Below are 12,358 nucleotides of genomic sequence, written 5' to 3' on the forward strand. Positions count from 1 at the left end.
ACATATTATTATGTAGTTTATATAAATATAATACAAATACATCCAACACATATCCTGGCGGAACTATAAAATCTACAGAGGAGTTTGTAATTGTACTAACATGTGACTCAACATCAGCAGGGAATTAAAAACAATTTATTTCTTATAAAGGGCAATATCAATTTATACAATAATTAAAAACAAATAGTGGCATGAAATTAGAAGCGTTGAAATATTTCAATAAAAGAATATTTGGCTTTTTTAATTTTATCTTCTTTTTAAATCTACTAAGTGTGTTTGTGTACCTGTATCATGAAGTTGGATATTAGTGTTGAATATGAAGATTAGATAAAGAGTAACTACATCAACATGAAAAACAAGGACCTACAGATATTAATAAAAAGGCAAAATTGGAGCGTAAACAGAGCATCTACAGTATAAGGGATTATTTCGTTCAATCAGTTGTGGTGAGGGATTTTACTGCCATCTTCTGGTCAAAATTAGGAAGTCCTTCAATGCTGGCTTCAATACGATATGCTATCAAAGATAATATAAACGATACCGTTGGATGTTTTGAGATGAGGTAATAAAAGCAGGGGGTGAAACGTGAGTAGTCATTTCAAATGACTCTAGATGGAGCGAATGGCAGCCAACGGAGCTATTCAATATCATAAAAGTTATTGCAGCGAAAATGGCACCAATAAAAACAGTCATTAGGGCGTTGGGGAACAGATGACTGACGTGAGGAAAGAGCTCCAAACAAACCTGCGATGAGAGGAAAATTCAGAACCCTTGGCTCATGCTGTTCAGGGTAGATAGTCTGACCTCATGTAACAGAAAAAAAACAATAAATTAATGAAAAAAAAAGAAGCCATGACGAAGTTAAAAAGGGATGGTTGGAAAGTGGAAACCATACCAACGTCTCTCAGAGAGAGGGGGACCAATTTGACCAACCCGAGTCCCATGAACACATGAAATAGTTGGTGGTTACAAATAGAAGTATCATTTCAGTACCATTTCTGTCTACAGAGTCAAGAGAGAAGTGGTGCAGCAGTTTGTGCTTCTGCCTCACAGTAAGAAGGTCCCAGGTTGGATTCCTACAGGGAACCTTTCTGTGTGGAGTCTCCATGTTCTCCCCATCGCTGCATGAGGTTCCTCAGGGTTCTCCAGGCTCCTCCCACAGTCCAAAGATATGCAGGTTCATTGGAGACCCTGAATTATAATTCCAAATGAGAGAGTGACTTGTTTTCTGTTTCTATCTGGAACCCTTGAATAAGGGTATTTCTTCATATGTAGGGGGATTCACAATGGTATGTATATATATATATAATTATCTTTATATAACCCCAAGCTCACAGGAGCTCTGAAAATCAAACAAACAAAAGGTCCAACTGAATTTATGTTTTTTTTTTCCCGGGAATTTCTCATGTTGGTCTATATCACGTACATTTTAATATCTATATTTTTGCAAGCATTTACCTGTTAAAAGTCATGATAATCTAAACTGAACTGAAACTTTCTGCGACATTTGTCCCCTGCTGTGCGGACCACCGGAACTGACAGCTGCTTCATCACATCCCCGCAGATAACTGCTTGCGCGAAACTGCTAAAGACCAATGCTAATCGAAGCTAAGGATTGACTCCTAGAAGCCTGTACAGGGCAGGTGCCTCTAACTGAAGCTCACAGGACTTAAGCCGATGGTAATAGCAGCTAATGGTAAGATGAAGCATACTAAGTGGATAGCATAAGCTAAGAGTGCATTTAAATCTTCTTCTCCTTTTGGCTTTTCTTTTCAGGGGTCGCCACAGCGAATCAACCTTCTCCATCTAACCCTATTCTCTGTATCCTCCTCTCTCACACCAACTTCCTTCATATCCTCTCTCACTACGTCAATAAATCTTCTCTTTGGTCTTCCTCGAGACCTCCTGCCTGGCAGCTCCAATTCCAGCATCCGTCTACCAATATATTCACTATCCCTCCTCTGTACATGACCGAACCATCTCAGTCTGGCTTCTCTGACCTTCTCTCCAAAACATCTAACGTGCTGTTCCTTTGATGGACTCATTCCTGATCCTATCCATCCTGGTCACTCCCAAAGAGAAACTCAACATCTTCATCCCTGCAGCTTATAGTTCCGCCTACTGTCTTTTCCTCGATGCCAGTGACACCAAACCACACAGCATCGCTGGTCTCACCACTGTCTTGTACACCTTTCCTTTCATTTTGGCTGATAGTCTTCTATCACATAGTACCCCTGACACTTTTCTCCACCCATTCCAACCTGCTTGGACCCGTCTCTTCACCTGTTTTCCACACTCTCCGTTGCTCTGGACTGTTGACCCCAAGTATCTGAAATCCTCCAACTTCCTGATCTCCACTCCCTGTAGCCTCACTGTTCTACCTGAGTTCCTCTCATTCACATACATATACTCTGTCTTGCTAACTTTCATTCCTCTCCTTACCAGTGCATACCTCCACCTCTCTAGATTTTCACGTGGTCTCGTGGCAAAAACAGGTTTTTTTAACGAACTACTAAAATGATACATATAAAATAATATAAGAATAAGAATAAGAGTTTAATGATGATGATGATGATAATAATAACAATGTTGGCTCTGTGATTGGCAGCTGGCCAGTCCACGTTACGTCCTTCATTTTCCTCCATTTCAAATTCAAGCATAAACTCTAGGAGGTACATTTTTGAGGAATAATAAAAGCTGTATGATATAATGCACATATTGATAAGAAATATGACAAATTATACACTTTAGGAAAATGAACAGTTTTTTTTCACCAATGATCAGAGTTTCAAAAAGAATTTTGAAAACGACAAAGAAATATATCCTTCAAATAAAATCACCTTTGAATTGAAATTACCTTTAATACTACTACTAGTGCTACATTTACCACTACCATTACCACTACCACTACCACTACCACAACTACTATTATTATTGATAATAATGTTTGGCCATTGTAGATGGAAAGTGAAGAAAGTGAATGATCTCAAATTTTCGACCTGATAACATAATTTCTTTTTCAATTTCCTTGATCCAAGTGGTACTGCAGACTAATACTACCTCTAGTATTATCAGAGGTTCTGCATCCTTTTCTTCTGATAAACACTGTATTCACATGTTCCCAGAAATTAATATTCAGTGGGTGTTGAAGCATCGCTTCATTTAGACAGTTACCATCTTATTTTTTCTTACCTCCTCAGTAATTGCTGGCCGGGACAATTAAATAACCCAGACTGCAAAACATGTCAGATTTTCACTTCATTTCACAAAAACTCCAAGAACACCACTTTAACTAGTGCGAGACAAACTACACACATCCATATTTATATATTTATATATCAATTGTCAATTGATTAAACATTTTAGTTCGATTCATCACAGGGCTGCTGTGGAATTAATTAAAATTGTGGAATTAATTTAAATTAATCATGAGCGCTGGCGATTAATCTCAGTGGGGGCGAAAACACTCATGAGAGAGGCTTTTATATATATATATATATATATATATATATATATATATATATATATGTACACACACACACACACACAGACAAACACACATATACATATATATATGTGTGTGTATATATGTATTTATACAGACACACACATTTATATATATAAATACACTTAACATACGTTTCCTTAACTAATAAAAATATAAAACAGCAACCATACTATATTTTCGTCCCACATTTTTTTGGCCCTGGAGAGGAACCCCTCTGACTGATGTCCGTTTTGCGTTGAAACAGGAAGGGCTTTGACAAAGGGGTAACTCCTTCCTGCAGAGTGCAGAGTCCTTCCTGTTGCTCCACCCTGGGTTTGTTTGGTCTCAAACTGACTCAACCTTTTGGTAAATTTCATATTCATAGAAGGAAATGGACTAAATGGACTTCACCGTCTTTCTAATTGGGATGTATCAATACAGCACCACCATAAATAGACTTCAGAAACTGAAGAAACAAACTTTTTTTTGGAAAAAATAATTTCATATTTGTGTGAAATTGTATACGTACATTGACAGTATTTTAATAATACTCTTTATATGGCTTTTTGATCGATGGAATTGTGGTATTTTGAGTCATTGTGAGACGGGCATGTCTTAATTGAGTTGAAATTGAACAGTAATTAACCTGGGTTACCAAGTTTATTTTGTCGGTCCTTAAATATACATATATTTATATTTGTTGACATATATGCGTGAGGACCGTGTGGAACATCTCTTAAGTTGGTTTCTTTCACGACGTTTCTTTCCCCTGAAACACGACCGGTGGCTTCCAGCCGTCACATCCGGGTGGGGAGAAAATAAAACAGCAGAAGAAGAAGGAGAACCGGCGCGCCTACACTCCCCGACCCTGGCAGGCCATACGTCATGGCCGACTCATTAGCCGCCGTTCCCGCCACATTGCTGCTAATCCTCCATGCATTACAACAGCGGATCGATGCAGTCAAATGAAGCCGTAAAGTGGGATAGCGGGGGCAGTAAATCACCAGTCGGGGACTCCCCCTCTCTTTACACCCCGTTTTAATGCCATGTTTGATATTTGTCTCCAATAAATTATGACCCATAAAGAAAATGAGTGCGAATGAGCCAAGTATTCATCCCATATTTGCAGGTAGAGCAAAGAGACATTATTTTCCTTAATGAAATAGATCCTGACATCTGGGCATCCGCACCCTGCCCTCCACCCCCAGCCTCCTCCTCCTCACTCTCTTTGTAATTACACGACATAATGGCGGCGCAGTCGTCCTGTAATCTGCCATTATAATCAGTCTCGGCTGCCTCCGCTCGCTCTCCACAGCCGTCTAATTCAATATAAATGCAAATGACCAAGGGTGGGGGATGTGGGGAAACATGTATGGACCCCCCCTTTACCTGCGGTTGTGTTGAGGAGAGGTAATGCTTGTTTTAATGGGCACAGATGAAATGTGAAGGGTAAATGCTGGGCGCTTTAGGGGATGAAATGGAAGGGGGGGGGGCAGTGGCACACACACACACACACACACACACACACACACACACACACACAAACACACACAGGGGACACACTTCCTTGGAAGAACCCGAGCGCCCTGAAGATAAGTAATGGAAGGGTCATGTGACCTCTTTAACCATTTTTTAAGTTATTAATGAATTTATTAATTTAGTCATCAATGACTTTAATTAAATCCATTTATTTTATTTTAATTCAAATTTGTATTTACTTTTGTGATTTCTCACAGATTCTTGAGCAGCTTTTTACCATGTTCCTGCTAATTTCTGTTTTTTTGTGTTTGTCAGGTAATGTTGATTATGAATACTATTATTACAATTATTTTTATGTTGTTACGAAATACACACACCAATGCAGGTACTTTGAGAAGCTCTGCAGGTCCTACTGGATCACAAAGTCACACAAATCCACATTTTCCCTTTTGCTGACGTTCTGAAAACTCGTTTTGTTCATGATTATTCCCCCCTCTGTCGTTTTCATAGTCTCTGGAAAAAACCCAAATATGATGCTGTAAATACCTTTGCATAAAATAAAATAGAAAAAAAAAAAATGAAATAAACGATATGAAACAGGGCTGCAGATTAAATCCGTGCCTGGTTGGACGGCGGGACACGGAGAAGGAGACTACAGCGACATCATGTGGTCACTTTGGGTATTGCGATGCAACAGGCTGACTGGACAGGCTGTGAATGTATGTGTGTGTGTATGTGTGTGTGTGTGTGTATGTGTGTGTGTGTGTGTGTGTGTATGTGTGTGTGTGTGTGTGTGTGTGTATGTGTGTGTGTGTGTGTTTGAAGACAAGGTTGGAGGTGGTCGAAGGTGGGGGATTGGGTATGGAGGTTGAAGGTAGAGGTTTTGCGTGGAGCCTGAAGGTAGAGGTCAAGGGTAGAGGACCCTCAACCAATCACATCACAAACAAGCAATGCGGGGGGCATTCGGAGCTTCCCGTCCTTCTCCTCACCTCTTTGTCAGTGTTCACACTGATTGAAGCAGGTGAGTTCAACTCCACTCCTCATTGTCCAGGTTCCAGCAGTGGAGATGGATCTCCAGGTGAGAGGGAACCGTCTGCCTGGACAGCAGAGGCTCTGATGCCATTAACTTTAAGACTTCGTCTTCTTCTTTGCCGATAAGTACAACTAAACAATGTGTAGTAGTAGTACTTCATTTAGTATGCACTTCATTGTAATACAAATACTGCGTGTTTGGGTAAAAACAGGGAAACACATTGTGTGTGTGTGTGTGTGTGTGTGTGTGTGTGTGTGTGTGTGTGTGTGTGTATGTGTGTGTGTGAACACACTTGATGTCCGGACCCTAACCCCACCCTGATTGGCTGACCCGTGTCAGGCAGGCATCCCGCCATTGGCCCGCCCACGTTGTTGCTGTTGCTAGGATCCTGTTGCTAGGATCCTGTTGCTAAGGCTGTGGTTGTTGCTTGGAGATTCCTGGTGCATTATGGATGGTGGGGTGGGGGAATCTGGCAGGAAGTGACGGCTTCATTCATCCATCCATCCATTCATGAATCCATCATCCATCAATTAATTAACTGATTAATCCATCCATCCATCCATCATCCATCCATCCATCATCCATCCATCCATCCATCCATCCATCATCAACTCATCCATTCATTCATTCCATGCATCCATCTTTAGTAATTCTTCCATTCTTCTATTCATTCATTTGTTCATCCATCAATTCCATCACCCATCAATCCATCCATCCATCCATCCATCCATCCATCCATCCATCCATCCATCCATCCATCCATCCATCCATCCAGTCATTCATTCATTCATCCATTCTAGCTCAAGGTTGTGAGCCATTCACGGAGGGCCTTCAGGCCATGGGTGGGCTTCACCTGCTGACAGGAGAACATGCGGAACCCAAGCAGCAAAACATGGGAGATGGATATCGACATCTGCTGCAGTTAGAAGAAATCCAGGTCTTTGTGAACTGGAGATGATGCCTGAAGAAAGATGGAAAGACCTCGGACTTCCTAAAACTCCTAGAAGTTCCTTAAGTTCTTAAATATCCTTGAGGTTCCTGAAGGTTCCTTAAAATTCCTGTCTTCTTCTCCGTCTCCTTCATGTTTTCCCTTCAGCGGTCGCCACAGCGAATAAACCTTCTCAATCTAACCCTATTCACTGTATCCTCCTCTCTCACACCAACTACCTTCATATACTCTCTCACTACGTCCGCAAATCTTCTCCTTGGTCTTCCTCGAGACTTCCTGCCTAGCAGCTCCAATTCCAGCATCCGTCTACCAATATATTCACTATCCCTCCTCTGTACATGACCCAACCATCTCAGTCTGGCTTCCCTGTCCTTCTCTCCAAAACATCTAACATGTGCTGTTCCTCTTATAGACTCATTCCTGATCCTACCAATCCTGGTCACTCCCAAAGAGAACCTTAGCATCTTCATCCCTGCGACCTCCAGCTCTGCCCTCTGTCTTTTCGTCATTGTAACTGCTTCTGGTTTTCTATCGCAAAGTACCCCTGACACTTTTCTCCACCCATCCCAACCTGCTTGAACCCATCTCTCCACCTCTTTTCCACACTCTCCGTTGCTCTGGACTGTTGACCCCAAGTACCTGAAATCCTCCAAGTTCCTGATCTCCACTACCTGTAGCCTCACTGTTCCATCTGAGTTCCTCTCATTCACACACATACATTCTGTCTTGCTGCGACTAACTTTCATTCCTCTCCTTTCCAGGTCATACCTCCATCTCTTTAGATTTTCCTCAACCTGTTCTCTGCTCTCCCTACAGATCACAGTGTCATCTACAAACATCATGGTCCATGGAGATTGCTGTCTAACCTCATCTGTCAGCCTGTCCATCACCACTGCAAACAAGAAGGAGCTCAGAGCTGATCCCTGATGGAGTCCCACCTCCACTCGAGAGCACACCGCACGACTGTCTCACAGCTAGCATACATGTCCTGCACCAGTCTAACATACTTCTCTGCCATTCCAGATTTCGTCAAACAATACCAGTTCCTTTGAGTTTCTGTAAGTTTCTTAAAATTCCTTGAAGTTCCCTGAAGTGTCCTGGAGTTCCTTAAAGTTCCTTGAATTCACTTGTAGTTCTTTATTGTTCCTTGAAGTTCCTATAAGTGCCTTGGAGCTGCACCTCTGAGATTAAGCAGCTTCAGGTGGCAAGTACCTCCTGGTCTCCAGGAGGAGGAGGAGGAGGATGAAGCAGGAGTGAGCGCTGATGAAGAATCTGCATTGGTCTGTTGTGAAGATGCATCTAAGCCCACAGGAGAAGCTCTGGATTCACTGGTGGAGCATCAGAGCTCCTCAGGTCCACCCTCATTCATCAATGAACAGGTTTGCTGCCTGATGCTCAAAGAAGAATGACTTGCTAATGCTAATTGCTATTGCTATTGCTATTGCTAATGCTAAAACTCATTTCAATGTCAATGTCAATGTTAATGCTAATGTAAATGCTAATTCAGTGGGTGTAATATCATTGGATCAATATCATTGTTTCAATCGATCAGCCTCTCACAAATGCCCAGCACCGTTCGCCATCGCTGACTCATTGATGCTCCTCATTTACTTATTGATCGTTTTTTTGTGACTTTTGACGACAGGCTGCCGTCACACTTGACTGGCCCAACGAATTGCGTGATCGAACTCGGAGCAATTATTGATCCCAAACCCCGGGAGGGAGAAGGGACCCCTAAACATGTTCAAACCTGTGGTCTTGGAAGGACAGGTGGGTGGAGGAGGATGGAGCCAATCGTTGGCCGAGAAATGGAAAGATCAGCTGCCAATTACAAAGACACCTGACTTCTCAACCTCTTCAGCGACCCTCCTGACTGTTTTTGCTGTACAAAGTGATCCTGAGCCAACTCGAAACCGCTGCCACCATCTTTCAGGGAGGCTCATTAGCTGGCGAGAGAATAATTCACCAGAGGCCGCTTCAGTTACTGAACGCTGCCATTAGCACACCACGCACAGGCATCTGATTTAGATGTTAACAAATACAACGCAGACTTCTGCGAGGCGCTGCTCATAATGTCACTGTTTGGACAGCGAAAATAGAAGCTGGTGGGTTTTTAACTCCTTGCAAACGTGGGAAACACTCATGACAACCTCCTACTTCCTGTTTCGAAATGGGTGGCTAGAGTTGACTTGGCCCCTGAATTGGAATTTAAGATGATTTGATTGCTAACTACTATTAACACAGCTATTATACAGTTATTACACACCTGTGATTTCATCGTGACATAGCGGTGTGTGTGTTCAGTAATGCTTACTTAACATCAAATCACATCTTTGCTGTGGTCGTCAGGCTCAGCAATGTGACTTTCTGTGAAAGGTCAGCGACGAGCGAGCCAAGAGAACCAGACAGGAAACACCCGTCACCATGGTTACAGATGTGGATTTTACACTGACGCACCAGTTCCAGCAGGTTTCTTCATGGGGAAGGACCAGGGCTCAGGGATAACACACCATAATTGGTCCGGACTCACTGAAGACATCTGAACAAATCACGAGGGGTTCAGAATGTAAACAAACATGGCCGACAAATATGGATGCTGCTGTTGTTAACGCAGCTCTTTGCTCTGCCCTCCATTACCATGGTCCAGATAGGCTTTGTCGGTGTTCTCCCTTGTTTGTGATATTCCCGCTACTTCCTGTCATCTTCTGATGCTACTTCCTGTTTCCCGCCTCCTCTTTTTCCATTAGCTGTTGAGCTACACATGTTAGCAGGTGTGTCGCTTCTTCTTTTCTCATCAATAGCATGCCATTGATTCACCGAACGGACCCATACATCCATTCATCCATCCATCTATTTGTCTGTCCCATGCCAACAAAAACAGCGGGTAGAGAAACCACCGTCTTGGAAACATTCTGGACATTTCAGCCAGCAGAACCCAGCCAATGAGGAAGGCTCATACTGTTACTATGGATACAGCTGCAAATGTTTGCTCAGCAACGTGAAAAAGTTTTTAATTTGATTGTTGTCGCTACGCTGAAGATAAGACCTTATCAAGACTCACGGAGATTATGCCTTTGTTATTACTATGTTATTACTAGGTTATGGCTAATTCCCTACTTTTGTTGATTTGATGAAACCACGCTGGAATTTCGCATTTGTTTATACAAGCATTTAAATGATTTTGTTTACATTAACAGGGCTTGAAGCCACAAAATTGGCCTACTTACTGCGAGTTGAGATTGTTACCAGGTTATTACTATGTTATTACTACGTTATTACCTGGTTATTACTTGTGTTCCAGCACTTCTTTATTCTTTGGATAAGGTCACATGATGCTGTTCTTCAGCCCCCCTCCTCCTCCTCCTCCTGCCTGGAGCCGACAAAGGATCCGAACCGTCTGAGTTTTTGGAGGTGGGAAGGAGAGAAGAACCTCCAGCGTTGAACCTCCCTAGAGCTCGGGTCCCGATTAATCACTCTGACCCAGATACGCGGAGAAGCTCCCGCTCCCACACACATGTTCTGAGAGCTGGTGGAAAAACGCTAATCAGCACCTGAAGGCCACCATGGGCTTCGGCTGGGGAACCATGAGGAGCCAATCCTGAGATGGGGAAGGCTACTCCAGGCGTCTGAAGGACGTTCTGCCCACACCGGAGCCAGAAGACGGTGATGGAGGGGGGGGGAAAGACGAGGCATAGGGGGGGGTCACTTGACCATGAGACTTTATTCACAAGATGTTCACACCAATAGATCAAAATATCTTCTGTCTTTTTTTTTCTTCTTCTTATGTACAAAGTGTTTTGATGCCATGAGACCAGACATCTACTGGAGGGTAGGTAGAGGCGGGAAGGAGGGGGCTCTACAGAAACGAGGCCGGCAGAACAATCCAGGAGATCTACTTTCAAAACCTCAGACGAAAAAAAAAGGTCAAAATCGAAGATGGGGCTCATTGTGCAGAAAGTAGAGAGAGACCCCCAATCGGATTTGGGGGCGGTGCTCTTTGATGTGGTGTTAGAGTGACCAATGACATGTGGCTGATAGCTCGCAAGCAACCAACCAGAATGTAGCTGGGAATTGAACCACTAACCTTCTGACAGGAGGAATGCGTTTTGAGATTAGCAAGGAGCTAGTGTCAGAGTGCTATGGCTAACTCTTGTGCTCATGACCAATGTGAAAGGTTTACGATGCCACCATCGTTCTGTGAACGAGTGGATGCTAAGACGTCCTCCTGCAGCTCCCGCAATTAAAGGCGTCACCGATTGGCCGACAATATTGATCACATTGACAAACAACTCATGCGGAATATGTCGAGAAGGTTAAAAGAATAATGTTCCTGTCACAGGACTCGGAGTACACCGCGTACTCCAGGAAGCCTTACCCATAGCCCAACTGACGCTACAGGTTGCCATGGAAACCGGAGTCAGATGCGCAACGAGGTGAGGGGGGGTTGGCCTGATTGGGATGGGCGAGTGAAAAAAGGTTATCCCCTCAAGATAATCCAATCGTTCCCATGGCGGGATCAGTCGGGGTTGGATGCGAGGATATGACACGAGAACACCAGATAGGACAAGACGGCCACGCCCCAAACAGGAAGTGCTCATCTCAGCTACACTCAAGCAAGTCGACCGGCCCCCTAAAAGATCCTAGAGATAGCAAAACGACCACAACGACGACCACAGCGGTGGTGGTGGGTGGGGTGGGGGTGGGGGAGGGCAGAGGGGGGGGGGTCATCTATGTGCTGGGATGGAGGAAGGAGGAAGTGGCTGATGGGAGAAGACGTGTCCTCCAGGTAGGAGTAAGAGGAGGAGCTCCGTCCTACTGCGGCAGGGCCTTCAAGATGGCGTTCACCTCCTCCGCCACAGCTGTCAGCGCAAACTCAAACTGGTCCTGAGGAGGGGGGAGGAAGAGGAGGGTCAGGTCTGTGTCTGTGTTAAAGATAGTCCTTATTGCTGTGGCTAATCACTGTGGATGTATGCTATTGTAAAGCAGATCGATAGCTTCTTTTTGAATTTGAAATTAAAAGCCTTAACTGTTGCTCAGGTGTATGTGTTTGTGTGTGTGTGTGTGTGTGTGTGTGTGTGCGTCACCTTGGTTTGCACCATTCCAGGCCTCTGGTCGCGCAGATGCTCCAGAGTAGCGGCAATGTCAATCTCTTTTGCCCCTGCCATGCACAGAAAAAAAGAAAAGGTGTGTTCCGAGTTTAGAGTGCACTCAGACCACCGCTACCTGTAACCTCTCACCAACTCCACTCAGAACCCCAAGGAAAAGGATGTTTGTCCTCCTCACACGAACACAAACACAAACATAGTTTTCAGAAACATATAGCGCCAGTGTATGTGTGTGTGTGTGTGTGTGTGTGTGTGTGTGTGTGTCCATCTGTGTGTGCATGTGGAAGACACCTGACTCCACTGTC

At 43.7% G+C, this 12,358-nt stretch overlaps 1 protein-coding gene across 1 annotated transcript in view; it reads right to left on the reverse strand.

The window, feature by feature from the left end:
- Nucleotides 1-10,650: 10,650 nt before the first annotated feature.
- The window catches only part of slco5a1b (solute carrier organic anion transporter family member 5A1b), a 99,075-nt gene continuing 97,367 nt past the window's right edge, over nucleotides 10,651-12,358 (reverse strand). The window contains exons 22-23 of the mRNA XM_086153461.1: nucleotides 12,033-12,106; nucleotides 10,651-11,832 (exon numbers count right to left, since the gene is read on the reverse strand). Of these exons, the coding sequence (XP_086009587.1) occupies nucleotides 11,761-11,832; nucleotides 12,033-12,106 (146 nt within the window). The 3' untranslated portion in view covers nucleotides 10,651-11,760. The remainder of the gene's footprint in view (nucleotides 11,833-12,032; nucleotides 12,107-12,358) is intronic.

The sequence above is a fragment of the Fistularia commersonii genome, chromosome 10 (assembly GCF_037954325.1).
Source record: "Fistularia commersonii isolate RoL2024-O1a breed Wild chromosome 10, RoL_Fcom_v1.0, whole genome shotgun sequence".
NCBI lineage: Eukaryota > Metazoa > Chordata > Actinopteri > Syngnathiformes > Fistulariidae > Fistularia > Fistularia commersonii.